The sequence below is a fragment of the Salvia splendens genome, chromosome 5, assembly GCF_004379255.2.
Source record: "Salvia splendens isolate huo1 chromosome 5, SspV2, whole genome shotgun sequence".
NCBI lineage: Eukaryota > Viridiplantae > Streptophyta > Magnoliopsida > Lamiales > Lamiaceae > Salvia > Salvia splendens.
Window position 1 is genome coordinate 268,213 of NC_056036.1, and position 16,546 is coordinate 284,758.

The window sequence follows — 16,546 nt, forward strand, 5'->3', positions numbered from 1 at the left end:
CTCTATTTTTTTTTTTTAAAAAAAGCCCAACTCCAAATTAAACCAATCATTAATTTATTTAGAAAGTTTGTAGAGGGACACAAGAAACAATAAGTCATCTGTCAAATTAAATTGGGAGGATTCAATGAGCTTACTTACTTAGGCATTTATTTTGAGTGAGATAATGAATTGCTAAAAATAATTCAAGTCGGTTCTATCTTATCATTAAATATTTACTAGTATTAACAGGTCTATACCAAATTTGTGATTTTAGATTCAAATTGCACATGAAACAATAAATTTCTGAATATATGTATATATATATATAGTATATGTTTTCCCAACAAATTTAAAATTTGTGATTTTAAATTCAAATTGCACATGAAACAATAAATTTCTGAATACATATATGCATAGTATATGTTTTCCCAACAAAATTATACATGTTCAGCACATAATTCATGTTCATAGTTTATATTTAAAGTGATTTTAGTCTTACAAGATTACTATATTTAACTTTTACTTTACAATATTATGGTGAACCTTTAGTATGAGAATTTATACAGTGGTACTTTTATTTTTTAAAAGGTGTATTTTGTATGGATTATTTAAAAAAAATGTGATAGTTTTAATGAGATGAAGATAACAATATAGTATCTTGTATTACTGTTTTAATTCATAAAAATATATTTCGTATAAATTTTAATGTAAAATTAATGAAATTATAATTAAAATATTATTGTTGTCAAAATGAAAAATGAATATGACTATTTCTCATACATGGAAGATACCAAAATTTTACTCTCCTAGTCCACCAAATAATATTCGTATTTGTTTTTTTTTCCAAGGTAAATGAATTTCACTTAACCGTAACTTATTACGTTCCCCTTATATTGGAGTATATAAAAATGCGAATTGTATTCTATTAGTCCTTCCGTACTATAATAATAGTCACTCTTTTTTTTGTCACTCTTCGGTAATTAGCTGTGTTCCAATAAAGTCATTAATGGTATTTTCTCAAAATGCGTGTTAGTACACGTGTCAAAGATCCAACGGAAGAGGAGAATGCAGCATCGACATTACCGTTTAAAAAGACAAGCGCATGTGATTTTCAATGGAATCTAATCAATTAACCCCAGGACGTCTCACTACAGCCTTTGCAGTACTGCCCTACTGTCTGAAATACAACAGTACCCCAACACCCAACCCACCTACCCCACCACCTTCCCATTTTCTCAATCAACTCTCATCCCTCCATATTCCATCCCATTATATATTGACCTTTCCAAACCCTCACCCATCCATCTCCTCCCCTTCTCACTAGGGTTTCTTCTAAACTAGATTCTCTTTTCTCCCTCTCAAATCTAGGTTTTGCAACAGAAACAACATAGATCTAGGGTTGACTTTGATTTTGAGGTTATATATATCAGTGGAGCTCCTTTAAGTCCAATAAAAGGATCTTACTGGGAAAAACAAGCTGCTGATTTATGGATTCCTCAGCCCAATCCAAAAGAAAATGGATTGGTTTATGGATTTGCATATGTCAGGAGCTTTTGTTACCCATGTTTGAGCCTTGTTTGGATTGAAGGGAGCTCTACATATTTGTGCTCTTTATTTAGATTTGTTCTGTCAAAGTAAAGGCTTTTTATTTTTAGATTTGGTGCTTAATTTGGTTTTAGATCCTCTTGCATGGAATCTAAGGAAATCTACTCTTGGAGATTTTCAGATTGCTATTTTTGGTTGCAGGTGAAAGTCAAAATATCATTTTCGGTTGTTTGTTGTAGTTTTGTGCCTAGCTATTTATCAAGTGCAGCTGGATTCAGTGTTGAATTCAAAGATTTGTTTCTGTTATATATGCTGGATTTTGCTAACCTTTTTGTCTTTGAATTCTGTCTTGTAAATTTATTGTAGATTTGTTACTGGATTGTGCTCTCTTTTACCCTCTTTCTGTCCTAGATCCCTAGATTGTTTCGTTGTAAAAGTTAAGATTGCATTAGTGGATTAGTTGCAATTTTCTTTGTTTTTTACAGTCTATCTGTTAGTTGGACTTTAATTAAAAACATATAATCATATAAATGTAATGTTATCTGTAATACTCCTAATTAAAATATGCAGAAGCACTATTTTTCTTGATAATAATCTGAAATGTTTTAAATAGTAGTCTTGATAATAATCATACTTCAGTGATTTGGTTATGTGATTATAATTTGAAAATCACCCAGGAAATTGGAAACCTGAAATGTTTTAATTGCATGTATAAAAATCCTTAAGAGTTGTGGATTAAAATAAATAATTTTGTTAAATTTTATTGTTCATGTAAATAATACTAATACCCAAATTCCTGTTATTTTTATATACGGGGAAAGGAAATGATTGTGGGGATAATTTTGCTCTTGCCAGCGGCACGGTTGTGGGCCCGGGCGGTACTATTCATGCCTGCTCTCTGGCAAGAGCACAATACCCACAACTGTACTCTTCCGCAAGGACGAGCACAATTAATATAAAATTCAATTAAACAAAAACATTTCCATAATATTAAAATTCATTTAAAAACCACAATAAATATTACAAATTACAAATAAAATTAAAAATTACATAATTAAAATCCTAAAAATTAAAAATTACATAATTAAATTCTTAAAAATTAAAAATTACATAATTAAACTCATAAAAATTGAGATTTAGAGAGTTGTTTAGTATAGTGTCATTTTTTGTGTTTGAAATGAGAGTATTTATAGATGAAAGTATGAATTTTGGGGTAAAAATAATGAAAAAAAAATAAATTAAAAGTGTGGAAAAAATGGATATATTTTATTAGGAAGTGAGAAAATATTTTTTTTATTAATTTTAAATTTTTCAGATTTTTTCGATTTTATTAAAAAAATAATAATAAAAAATGATAAATCAACGGGCCAATCAGAAGCTGCCACGTCGCCACCTCGTGCTCTTGCCGCTGGCACGGACGTGCTCTTAGCTAAGAGCACCACCCTGCCAGCGGCAGGGCGCATCAACGGACGAGCTCCGTCCTTGCCAGCGGCAAGGACGGCGCTGAGCATGCTGCTCACCGCTGCGGATGGTCTAACACCTACCTGCACAAACCTAGTTAGTGGACAAAAAATAACTCCCTATATAAATTATCGTAAAAGCTAGAAATTTGGGCCTAAACTATAATACGTAGTAATATTTATAGTTGGGCCTGTAGATTCTTACCCGAAGCGGCCATTTTAGGACCCGAATAAAAAGTTGGAATTATACGATTTCACCACTACGATTTTTCAGTAGGGTTTATCACTCACCTGCTAATCTGGACTATGGTTTAACCCTTCCATTTCCACCGCCAAAAATGCTGTCGACGTTGCCATCCATTTTCCGAGCTCGATTCTCCCATTCTGCCACTTCTCCCCATTTCACTTCAATTTCCAAAATCCTAATCCGGCGATCAGAGCTCTCTCCACCTCCTTCATTCCCGGAGATTTGATCCCAAATTTGGTGAGAGATAACGTTAATCAGTGGATTCTTGGCAAGAAGAGTTTTTACAAGTATGAAGGATGCAAGAAAAGTTTTTGATCATATGGACTCTTGGCACTTGATGATCAATGGTTATGCATCTAATGGCCATGGTGATGATGGTTTTGCCATTGTTGGAAGCTTGTGATGCTATATTGAAGAGGGATTCTTATATCTTGATTCGATCAAGACTCTCATTATGTGGGGCTTTAGGTGTTCTTGGTAAGTCGGGCCATCTAGCCAAGGCTCGGGAGTATATACAGTCGCTCCCATTCGAACCTACGAGCTTGAAGATCACGGTGAGGAGTTGTTGGTCAGTCGCAACAAGATCCCGACCCCTCCTCCAAAGAAGAATTCATGGCTCAACACACTCGCGGGGAGAAACCGGATACTGGAGTTCCGTAGCCCTACTCTCTACCAGGATGACGCAGCTGCGAACCATCTTCAGGCATGCGTGCTCGACACAAGATGCATTTTTCACGACATTGATCAGGAGGCGAAAGAGCAGGCAGTGGTCTGAGGCAGACTCGGCGGATCATCAAGAAGCTTCGTGTCCCAATGCCATCAAGATCATGTCCGGAATTGTTGGGAGGGATTTGATTGAGAGAGAAAAAATCAAGGATGGTAAATGGTCTTGCAGCGACCACTGCTAACTAGCTTTAATGCTTAGATCTACATAGAATAAATACTATGTAACTAGTCTTGCATATATATTGAACCCTGGATTAACTGCCATTTGACATTAGTTTAACTAAAGAATTGTTCGTTTGGATTCATACCTAAGCAAGCACATATACAAACATAATTGCACATGGTTTTTTCTAAACGAGGAAGCAACACACAAATACTTGAAATCACATCTAAAACACACACCGAACTGATTTACGTATTTACTTACTAGTATCTAATCATGGTTCGAGTCATCATAGTGATGAACTCATCCGAGTCGATCGCACCATCGCCATTGGCATCCACAGCTCGGACCATTTTCTGGCAGTCTTGTAGGCTGCATCTCTCCCCAAGCCTCCGCAGCAGCTCGTACACCTCCTCCACCGTGATCTTCCCATTGTTATCCTTGTCAAAGTCCTGGAAAGCACGGTGCAGATCCCCAGTCTTCACCCCACCATCCTTTTTCTGCATCTCCACAAACTCGTTGAAGTCGATGAAACCATCCCTGTCCAAATCTGCAACCTCGAATATCTTCTGCACTTCGATCCTCACCAGATTCCTCTTCCCCAAGGCCTTCAGTATAGCCTGGTACTCCTCAGGAGATATCTTCCCATCTCTGTTGGAATCGAACTTGTTGAAAACTTGCTTCAGCTCGTCTACAGTCGGCATGTAGACAGGCTGCCTGTCCCGAGAGAACCGATAGAAATTCATGGGTTCCATCCTAAAACCAATTGGTGATAGGAGTAGAGGTCCAAGAAACTTATATAATAGATTAAGTTTTTTGTGTACACCGATATGAGATATTGTTATATTCATTTTTATGTTTCAATTGACAACAAGAACATCCTCAAGGCTTCTTCAACAACTTCTTTTTTGACAGATTGTACTGCAGGTCGAGGAAACTGAAACTGGGCATCGTTGAGACAGGGATGAGATATCAGAAACCAAGAGACTTGTGTGGTCATATATATATAAGATGCATTGTCAATTAAATCTATGTTAGGATATGGTAGGAGTTATTCTGATGCTAGAGTGATAACAAAGAATAACTTTATTTTGTGACTACTTAGAAACCACACAATCAAGATTCTTATGTACAAAGGAAGATATAAAATAAGAGATTGTAATAGATTCTAATGTGTAGAATTGTACAAGATTTTCGTCAAAGTTGTGAACGTGGTTATATATACATAAATGTTTGCAAAAACTCTGTAAACTCAAACACACAAATCATACTTTTCCTAATACTTAGATTTGGAATGATGGAAGATACAGAGAAGCAAATGGTGAAGAATCAAATCAATCCCCTCGACTATAAGTGATGACGTGGAAACGAGATGGGATATGGGATAAGCCCCTTCCATTGCTAATACTCTTATGCCAATATGATACTCCATTAAAAAATAAATAGTCTTGTGCTGAAGACCACATTCTCAAGTCTAAACTATTAATCTGTATAAAATATATACAATAATTAGCGCGCAATAAACATGCGATGTTCAGATTTTATATATTTGCACCTTTATTACAAGCTTAATTTGCACATTTTATATATTTGCACCTTTTTCACAAGCTTAATTGACACCATAGTAATAGTAATAGTAATATCCTTTTCAGCAATATTAAATAATTAAAACATGGGGTTTCTAGTCTCAGTTAATATTACTAGTAACCTACAAATGCACTAGACTCTAAGGGCATCCACAACGGACTATCGTCCGCCACTGTAGTCATGCGGACGATAGCACATCCATTGTCCACGCCCTATACTTCGTCCGTGCATAGTTGCCGGGTACAGACCCTGATGAATACCTGCTCTTTGACTCCAACACCCAGTACGATCCCGATTTCAGTACGAATTCGTACGGGCTGTCAGACATGGAGCCGTCTCCCACCCACGCCACGCCCCACCCCGCCGCCGCCGCCTCGGGCTCCGCCACCAAGAAGAAGCGGAACAGGCAAAGGGCCAAAAAGTTGTCGCCTCCGGAGAAAAATGAAGAGTTCGCCCCAGGAAGGACGAACTACAACCCAGATGAAACCATCGTTTTGGTTAGGTGTTGGATTGATATTTCGGAGGACCCGGTGTTTGCCAACAACCAAAAGCAAATCACGTACTGGGAGCGCATCGTTGATCGCTACAACGAGGCCAAGCCGGCGGCCGCCTACAAGCACTATAGGGAGCGCTCCGCAAGCACTGGGATCAGGAGAAGAAGCATGTCAATTTGTTCTCGGCGGAGCAGGGCAGCGGCGAGAGTTTGACTGATGTGCGCGATAAAGCGCTTGCATCATACATTTCATTGTACGGCGATTTCAAGCATTACAACTCCAGGCTACTATTGAAGGATAAGCAGAAGTTCTAAGGAGGGATTATGCCCCTATCGGCTGCGGCGAAGAGGACGAAGAACACCGTTGCCGGTAATTATACGAGTAGCGACAGCGGCGCACCTCCGATGGACCTCAACCAACCGATGTACGAGGATGAGAGTTCCGGCACACCGATGTCCTCCCGGCATCCCATTGGCGTCAAGGCTGCCAAGAACAAGGGCAAGGCGAAGGCGACATCCTCACAGGCCGTGGCCACGGACCCGGCCCCAACCCCGGCCTCGACTTCGGCTGCGGGACATGCCTACGCGGAGTTGGTGGCGGCCGCCAACCGAAGGACGTTGTTGGACACGCACCACGCCCTCATGCAGTACGAGGACCCGGGCAAAGCCGAATACCTCAAGTGGATGATCGATGATTTGCGCCACAAGCTGGGAATGAACGATTAGTAATGTAGGATTTAGTGAACTTGTTTTTTATTTCTAACTCTTGTAAAAAAAATGTAATTTGAAATGTAGGATTTGCCTTTAATCGTAATGTTTTTTTTATAATTTTGCATGACATATTTGAAAACATAAAAAATTAATTAACAAAATAGTAGTGAAAACTATAGGGCGGACTTTAGGGCGTCCCACTGCAGATGGAAGGGTAGGAGGATAGAATGCTGATGTGGCGGAGCATAGGGCGCCCCATTGTGGATGCTCTAAGCACGAATTTTAATAAACATCTGTTGCAAAGATAGTACTCCGTCTGTCTCTAATAATTTGTCATCATTTGACCGACACAATTTTTAAAAATATTACTCCATCCGTCCCATATTAGATGTCACAATTTCCTTTTTAGTTTATCCCACAAAAGATGTCACATTTACTTTTTTGAAAAAAAAGTTCTCTCTTACATTAATATAAATATATTATTTTCTCTTTCCACTTAACACACAAAACAACACTCCCTAAAATCTCGTGTCAATCCTCAAGTGTGACATCTGTTATGGGACGAAAGGAGTAATAAAAAGTGGATTGAAAAAATAAATGGAATGTGAGTCCTACTTTTATATACTAGTTTTATAATAAAATGTGAATGAGAATGAGTTTGTGAAATGTGAGATTCACTACCAAACAATATTAAAAGTGAAATATGACAATTCTTTTAGGACGGTAAAAAATAGAAATACGGGATAAATTTTCAATAACATACTAGTAATTATTATATTGAATTTAAACATATGCATGATTCATATGTTACATTAATTAACATCATGCTTTCAACTGCAGTTATCAATCACCGAAGGTCGAACCTAAGCTATGATTTCGTAATTACTGAAAACGACAATTAATAATATCACGTGGGAAGATAAGAAATAGTAGTAAGTTGTCAAGAAATGAAGCAACAAAATAATTAGAGTAATTGCTAAACAACCATTATGGTCAATCACACTAGATTATATAAATAAATTAACATATTAATTATATATTAAAATATTAATGGTAGTTAGTGGACAAATTAAAAAGACTTTTCTAACCCCTCTTTGTTTTAGTTTAATTTAATCAGAACTAAGAATTCCCTCTCTTCTTGATATTGAAATTTGAATAAAAGTTATGCATTAATTACACTTCATAGTTCCAATAAAAAGTAAATCTTCAATAGACAAATTTTAAACAAAAAGTTTAATATGCCAGCAAATTTGCAACGTGTTTATTTCTTTTCATTTTTAGTGATATCTTAATTTTTGTATTATGTATATGTATTTTTTAATGATATTATTATCATTATGGAACACTTTTTAGTTTAAACTCACTCAAATATATTTTAAAATTCAATTAGATTTATAAGCTTAATAATAATTCAATATACCAACAAATATGCAGCATATTTATTTCTTTGCATTTTTAATATTACTTTATATATTTATTTTATTTTTTATGATATAATTATTTTTACTATGGAACACTTTTTAAGGTCAAACACTCAAATACATTTTAAAATTCAATTAGATTTATAAGCTAAAGTACTTATACAATCCTATTACAATATCATCAAGTATATATTCTTTTTGGTTTATAATTTATTTTATCTGACACTTTTTACTTTTTTTAATATTTTAATATTATTTTTTAAAACGTTTATTTTCGTTAAATACTTAAGTCTAATTAACTTATTCTAAAATTAATTTGTGATGTCCTATTTAAAGTATGTTAAGTTACTGATTTAATTAAACTTATACTTCCTATGTCCCACAAGAATATGAACTCTTTCTTTTTTAGTCCGCCTCTCGATAATATGTACTTTCTAAATTTGGAAACTATTTTCTCTCTAATGAGGTGAGACTCGTTCTCCACTAACAATACTTTTATGACTTTTTTTCTACATCCCTCTTACTTTACCAATTTTGCATTAAAACTCGTGACGAAATCAAAGTATATATTCATTTGTAATGGAATGAGTATTATTTGAGTGATTAAACAAGAATATAAAAATTGTAAAAAAAAATGAAAAGGATATTAGATCACTAATTGAATTTTACAATATTAGATCTCGAACACATTGAAAAATCATTTAATCAAATTATTAGACCTATCTGTTTTGCACTATATAACAAACCGAATGATTAGATAGGACTAATTCACTAATTGATCTACGTACTACACTAGATCTCAAGTCTTAACCATTTTATAAGAACTATTTAATCAATCACTAATAATAATATCAAAGGATTTATTTTATAGAAATTATGGTTAAATGAGAATAATTCATTATTTCATCTATTTATTTTTTATGATATTTTAATTAGAACTTCAAGTAAATTAAATAAATTAATTAATCAAATAATAGTGCCATAAGTCAAAAATATTGGATAAGAATAAATCATTAATTGAATTTTAAAATATTATATTTTGAAACATTAAATCTATATATTTTGAAACATTAAATCTAAATATAGACTAATGTCATAAGTAATTTTTCTTATAAACTAAATAGTTGGATGAGAATAATTTACAAATTAACAAAATATATAATCAAATCACTAACTGATTTATCATTTTCCAACATTAGATCTCAATCAAGACTAACGTCCTTAGTATTGCATGCTTTTAATTTACTAATTAATTCATTCATTTTGCATTATTAAATATCAACTATAATAAAAAAATATTTAATCAAACACTAATGTGATCATAGGATATCTTATTTACAGACAAAATCATTTGATAAGAATAATTCGATGTTTGATCTATTTGTTTTTTATGATAATAGACTCAAATAAATTAAAATATATCTACTATATATTTAATCAAACAATAATTTCATTAGAATTCTATATTAAATCAAAACTCAAACAATGTAAGATGATAATAAATTATTAGTTGAATTTTGCAATACATTTAAGATTTCATTTGTTGATAAAAAAATAATATTAAAATTCAAATAATGTTGCATGAATTTAGTCAATCTTTTTTTTCCTTTTTATATAAGCATAGTTTTGTTATCTTACGTATTCTTGTTATCTTGTATATATAAGTATGTTTCTTTTTTATTATATATGTTTTATATTTATATTAATATTTAATATTTTTAATTTAATATTTGATCACATTAGATTTCATGTTTATGTAAAAAAAATATTAAACAATAACATAAATATATAGTATAATAGTGTATTAGTACATGATAATTAAAATTGGAAAGTATTTCAACTTATGAATCTAACTAAATTTTAAAGTATTTGAATTTTTTAATAAAAAAATATATTACATAATACTATATATAAACTTATTAAACAAGAAAAATAAAAAATTTCATTGCATGTGGGTACTCCGTATATTATAAATACTGAAATACGTCAGATAACAAAACCAATTAAAGATTTGATAACTAAACATATCATATAAAAAAAATAAAAAGACACGCAATATTTTTAGGTCATCCGCAACGCTGTCTCTTAACCGTCTCATCTCTTCACTATTCATGGGCCCCACTGTACTTTTCATCTCATCTATTCATTAAGAGACAACACCTGCAACCCTACATCTCTTAACCATCTCTTAACCATCTCATCCCTTAACTATTCATTCAATTTCATTTTTTTATTTTTATTTCCAACAAATTCAATTAATAAAAACACACTTCATTAAATAAAATAAAATTACAACTTAAAATTCAAAAAATAAAAAAAACACATAATTAAAATCCTAAAAAAAATAAAAATTACATAATTTAAAATACAGTTTTATAGAAATTGAGTAGAACTACTCCGTCGGCGAATCATCCCCCGAAGGCGGTGGCGGTGCACTCAAGCTACCTGGAGGCGGAATACCAATTTGTCTTGCCATATACTCAATTCCGGCAAGATGGACTTGATATTGGGGAGACGTCATGCGGGAAGTGTCAGCCATCGTGGCGGTCAAGTACATGGACAATAGGGTGTTCGAGCCCGAGACCGAGCCCGCCTGGCTTGATTCGCCTCGGCCCCTCCTCCCTCTAGCCGCCTTCGCCGCCTTGATCCCTTGCGGCTGACGATGCCCACGAGAGCAGCCCCCTGCTTCGGTGGTCGTGCCCTCAACCTCTTGTGAGGCGTTGCCTGACCCGCCCTCACTAGACGAGTATTGGCCACCTGCCGTGTGCTTCGTGCGTTTCGAGCTCTAGCCCGTGCTGGACTGGACACTGCCGGCCCACCTTTCAACATCTTTGACGGCCTCCCAAACATCGACATGTTTGAATTATTTGTCGTTGTCGTCAAAAAAGACTCGCATAGCCGCTCTCATAATGTCGGATCCACTGGCTCCGCTTTGGTATTGAGCCGCTTCATTCTTGTAGATGCCGCAAAATTTTTTGACATCTCTGTCGACTCGGTCAAAATGACTGCGGAGCATCTTCATGGTGCGGCGGCGGGACCGAGACGGCTTGTTCTCGTTGTAGGCGTCGGTGACCTTTTCCCAAAAACATTTGCGGGTTTGTTGATTCCCGACGATGGGATCGTACGAGACGCTGACCCAAGCGTTGAACAGAGTCATCGTGTCCTTGCGGCTGTATGGATGACGACCTATATCCTTCTCCTCCTCGGCTGCCTCCTCCTCTTCCTCCACGGCGTTGAATGCGCGACCCCTGGAGCTTCTACCGCCTCGTCCTCCTTCCGGATTGGGTTTATTCGGAAAATCCTCCCTAATTTGGGATAATCCCTGCGATTGCCCATAACTCGGGGCGGAGGGACGAGAGTATGCATCCACATCAAAATAGGGTGGTTGGTACACCGCTGGCGTCGACGAGCCTTGGGTGCCCAGCGTCGACGAACCGGAACTGGCAGCACCCAAGACATTGTACATGCCCCCCAGTCGCCAAACGTGTTCAAGTCATATCCGCCGGAGCCGCCCTCGTTTCTGTCGCCGGACATTTTGAGATGAAAATTGGAGAGGTGAGATGAAAATTAGAGAGGAAAGAGAGTTGATTTGAGAAGAATAGATGTGTGTTTGTGTGTATAATGAGGATGAAAGAGGAGTATTTATAGAGTAAAAAAAGAAAAAAAAATAAATAATAAAAAAATACCGTTTAAAACGGTAAAAAAACGGTAACATTACCGTTAAATTTTTTTATTTATTTATTATTATTTTAATTTAAATTGAATTTAAAAAATGATTTATTGCGTCAGCGTGACGACGCCCACTCGCGTGCCGGCGAGTGGGCGTCACGCCGCGCGCCAGCCATCCCTCCGGGACGAGACGAGACCGAGACGTATCCCTGCAACGCCGTGTCGCTTATTGAATCCTAAAATATAGGTAGATATGGAAAGTTTGTGAGGTAATCAAGGAAATGGAGTAGCAAAATGGGAGGGAAAAACTGAAAAAAGGCGTCATTTTGGGTGGAGAAAAAAATTAGGCGGCAGTTTTATTTAGGGATAGAAAAGTAAATATAGTTTTTATTGAACCGAAAATTTAAAAATAAATCAGTTTTCTTTCCATTAAACCAATTTATGGTTGTCCATAACGTGGTCACATAGCATTATTCAAATAATTAACCGCATATGCTGAAATTTCTTCTTAGTCAACTAAATTTATGTGTTTTGCATTCCAAATGGGCTAATCGATTATCCGGACGTGTTAATAATTACTTTAAATCACGACACCTGTATTGTATTTATTTAATAGTGGAAAATATTGGTTGGTTTGATTTATACCATCTACATTTTAGGACGCAATATATAATTTATATGAATTTATCATGTTATTATAATTAAGCTAGTCGAAGTTTCCTTCGCATTAATTTAAGGAATATTTGCCCTCTAAATTCCTTTTTTTCAAATTTTGTTTAAAACCCGTATTAAATTATCAAATTATTAATTTGTTCTGATTTTGCAACCAGTCTAAACATGATTTAATATAAATTATGATTGAACATATAAAATTATTTAATTCAGTAGTATAATACATTGTTGTTTTTGTTGCCTAAAACGTGATATCATTTTTGTTTAAGCTCGATAATGCCACGTAAGTAGGTTATTAAACTATGTTATAGCTGAAATCTTGATTGGTTGTAAAAATAAAATAAATTTAATTTACTTGCAAAATAAGAACACATTAATAGTTTTAGCATTTTTTCTGTCCCATAAAAATAGACAACGTTTCTATTTTCGCATGTGCTATAAAAATAAGTACTACTACTAACTTTTAATTCTAGTAACTTTTTCTATTTAATTAAGTGAGCTCATTCTTAATAATCATACATTTCAATAAATTTTTTTTTATAAATCTCTTTTATTTTGTCTATTAATCATTAAAATTATTGATGCTTCAAAAGGGATTATTTTTATGGTATTAAGAGAGTATGTAATTTACAATAATACTAATAAAGAATAATAGTAGTACTACTTCACAAAAGAGGAGTGAAACCCAGTCGACGCCTCACTAGCATTGTAATCGTTGGCTCCACTAGTATAAAATTCAAATAATAATTGAGTTTTCATCATATTCAATCCCCACCACTAATTAATTATTAATAAAGCCACTTACAACAACAACACATGGGAAATTCAACTACTTTTGGGTCACGTGTTAAACATGGTTTCCCTTTTCTATCAAGTTCACTTCAATTCAGCACATGCCTCCATTTAGTGTGTTAAAATAATGCCTTTTTTTTGGACAACGTGTGAAATTGCAATAAAATACTAAGACATGCAGGTGGTATCTGTATCCATCCATCGTTGTTCGATCAATACTGTTTTGTTCTACTCGTTTCACATCTTTCTCAATTTTCTTATTTATAGTGATTATGTGGAAAACATATTAATAGGGTGTTGAACAGAATAAGCATATGTAAAAGTTTGTATTAGAAAAATTTTAAAATTGCATTAGTAAATGTGATCATTAGTGTGTTTATAGACAAGATCGAATGGGTCTAGACATTTAGTTAAATATTGCATGAATTTGATCTGAAGTGCAGTCATTTTGTAATAATAAAAGAGTTTAACTATGAATATTAAAGTTGACATAGGCTTATTCTTTTGGTAAACTCTAATCCTAAACCTCAAATTCTACTAAGTAATACATATTCTATATTTTCTGTATGGTCCATCCTCAATATATATATAATTACTTATATTCTAATAATTTTATTTCTATTCATTTTTCAAGTATGTTTCTTTAACTTTAATCCAAGTTAAAGTGGGACATATATTCACGGATAGAGGGAGTAATACGTATTTGCATGGATTTAGGGAAATTTTTATATTTTCAGGAAGTTCTGTTTTAGCATACACAGGAATTCTAAAAATCACGGCAAAGATAAGATAAGTAATCGTATTAATATGTTAGTTACTTTGATCTATTCTAAAAAATGAGTGTCATTTTACCCAACTAGTACATCTTAAAACTCTGCATATGTAGATTTCCATTGAATTGTAAAAAGATAAATATTGGAGTCGAAGCCAAAAATTTGAATTAAAAAGCATCCAATCAGCTGCACCCCCTGTTATCTAAAAAAGATTAAATTAAGTAATAAAATAAAATACAAATCTCTATATTGAATAGTATTACAAGCTTTGAACATTCCCGCCATTAGCAGAATCCGAGGAATCTCCGGCGTTGAAATCCATCATCCTCATCCACTCCTCCATATCTTCTTCCCCAATCGTCAGATCCCAAATATTACTCTGTTTTTTGCTGCTCGATCCAATTTCCCACATTCCACCGTTCCCCTCTGTGCTCATTTTCTTCGGAGGCGCTTCCACTGCGCCTTTTTTGCGCTGCTGCGAGCTCGTTGAGCTCGCAGTAGTGGCAGGGGACGCCGCCTCGGTGTAGTCCGAGAAGGCGAAATTGAGCTTGGCCCGAGGCCCGCGGAACTCGATTGCCGCCCTGTCGTAGGCCCGCGCCGCGTCCTCGGCCGTCTCGAACGTCCCCAGCCAGACGCGCGCCGCCTTCCTCGGGTCGCGTATCTCCGCCGCCCACTTCCCCCACGGCCGCTGCCGCACGCCTCTGTAATTCTTGTTCTTCCTCTTCTTCGCCGGCGCCACCGCATTCTTCTTCTCCTCGTTGAACAAATTACACCCCAAGCACCCTTTAATCCTGCAGAATCTGCACGTTTCAATGTCGGCGGAAACAGAGAGAACATCTTCAGACAGGAATCTGAAGTCATTGGCGGCGGCGAGCGAAGGTTCTCCGGTAATAATATTCTTCAAGGCTGAGACCATCACCGACGCTTCATCGTCATTAGAGAGGCGGGGTAGAGGAGGAGGAGGTGGCGGCGGCGCAGACATGGAAAGGCATGCGGCGGCAATGGTGTTGATTTGCTCTTGCTTGATCCTCTTGTTTGACCTCTGCATGTCTGACTTTTTTTTTTAAAAAAAATTTAATTTTGGTAAGAATAGTAAACGATTGTTTGTTTTGAGGATGTGTGGACTGGAAACTCAGAATGGGTACTATATATGTAAGGATGGAAGACTCTGCCAGCTTGACAGTCTCCAAACACTAATTTTACACGGAGTGAATCTTCAGGTCTCAGGTGTTGGCAATGGCACGTGCGGAATTCAATTCTAGGTGGGCCCCCCCCCATTGGAGATGCTGAGTTTTTATCGAGCGGACGGTGGGGGACCCAACATGACCTCATCCATTACCGTAACGGATTTAACTTAATATTTTTAGAATCTTCCCAACTCATTTACATTATAAAGTTTGTTCATTAAACGCGAATTAGTCTGAACATTTTTATTTATTTTTGTTTTTTAGTATTGGTCGACATATTATGTAAAATATGGAGTACTGGCTAGTAATTCTTCCAGACCATAAATAATTCTCTTCCCATAGTCATCATAATTTCAAACTGGGCTCACTATGTGAAAAAGTATAATCACGGCATATTTTAGGTGTTGACCTATTTTGTCTTTTATGCAAATTAAATTGATACATTTTATATGAAATTCATTCAAAACTTCAAATATATATTTATTTTATGGTATAAGGTGCTTTTAATAATACAACGAGTTGATAATTTCACAATTAATTTTGGAATCAAATTTATTAGACATAAAAGTCCTTTAAAACATCATCATGGCCATAAATATTAGTCATTCATGTGCAACAAAAATACATAAACTTTCGTGTATATTGGAATTTGCCATGATAGTTTCAACCAAATAAAAAATTGATGTTGCATTGGAAAATAGACGATCTGTCAAGTTGACTACCAAAACAATATAATGTACGGAAGTTCAAAGTTAATGTATTTATACATCAATTTAATTTATAGATCTTGAGAACATTAAAATTCACTAATAGTTTGTGAATCTACATTTGATTAAACCTTGATAATATGTGTTTCCGATCATAATTGCATATGATAATGGGTAAGACCCTGTAGGAGTACTTCATTTTCTAGATAAATTATACTCCTTATATTCAAGTACACTTTTAAGAAAATGGAAAAATAGTACTCGTATGTGAACACTACCCATCATAAATGCATTCGAATCTTGATTTGTTTACCGGGTCATAGAGATAGTAAATCAGTACAACCAAATACCTGATATACGTCCGATAGGCGGCCCTATCAAGGCCTATCAGTACAACCAAACGAGGCCTTTTAT

At 35.1% G+C, this 16,546-nt stretch overlaps 2 protein-coding genes across 3 annotated transcripts; both read right to left on the reverse strand.

Annotated features, from left to right (window-relative positions):
• Positions 1-2,894: 2,894 nt before the first annotated feature.
• Positions 2,895-5,459, reverse strand: LOC121802548 (calmodulin-like protein 30). 2 transcript variants are annotated; one of them, XM_042202233.1, is made up of 2 exons: positions 4,385-5,459; positions 2,895-4,158 (listed from the first exon to the last, which is right to left on the reverse strand). In XM_042202233.1, coding segments are annotated over exons 1-2 (588 nt in total). In that variant the 5' UTR covers positions 4,972-5,459; the 3' UTR covers positions 2,895-4,157. The 2 variants fall into 2 exon arrangements, with proteins under 2 accessions (XP_042058167.1, XP_042058168.1); XM_042202234.1 differs by lacking the exon at positions 2,895-4,158 and having other exon boundaries at positions 4,233-4,876; positions 5,010-5,459.
• An 8,872-nt stretch (positions 5,460-14,331) lies between these two features.
• LOC121803018 (ethylene-responsive transcription factor ERF109-like) lies at positions 14,332-15,364 on the reverse strand. Its single transcript, XM_042202723.1, has one exon. The coding sequence runs from the start codon at positions 15,284-15,286 to the stop codon at positions 14,498-14,500; it is 789 nt and encodes a 262-aa protein (XP_042058657.1). The 5' UTR covers positions 15,287-15,364; the 3' UTR covers positions 14,332-14,497.
• Between the last annotated feature and the right edge of the window lie 1,182 nt (positions 15,365-16,546).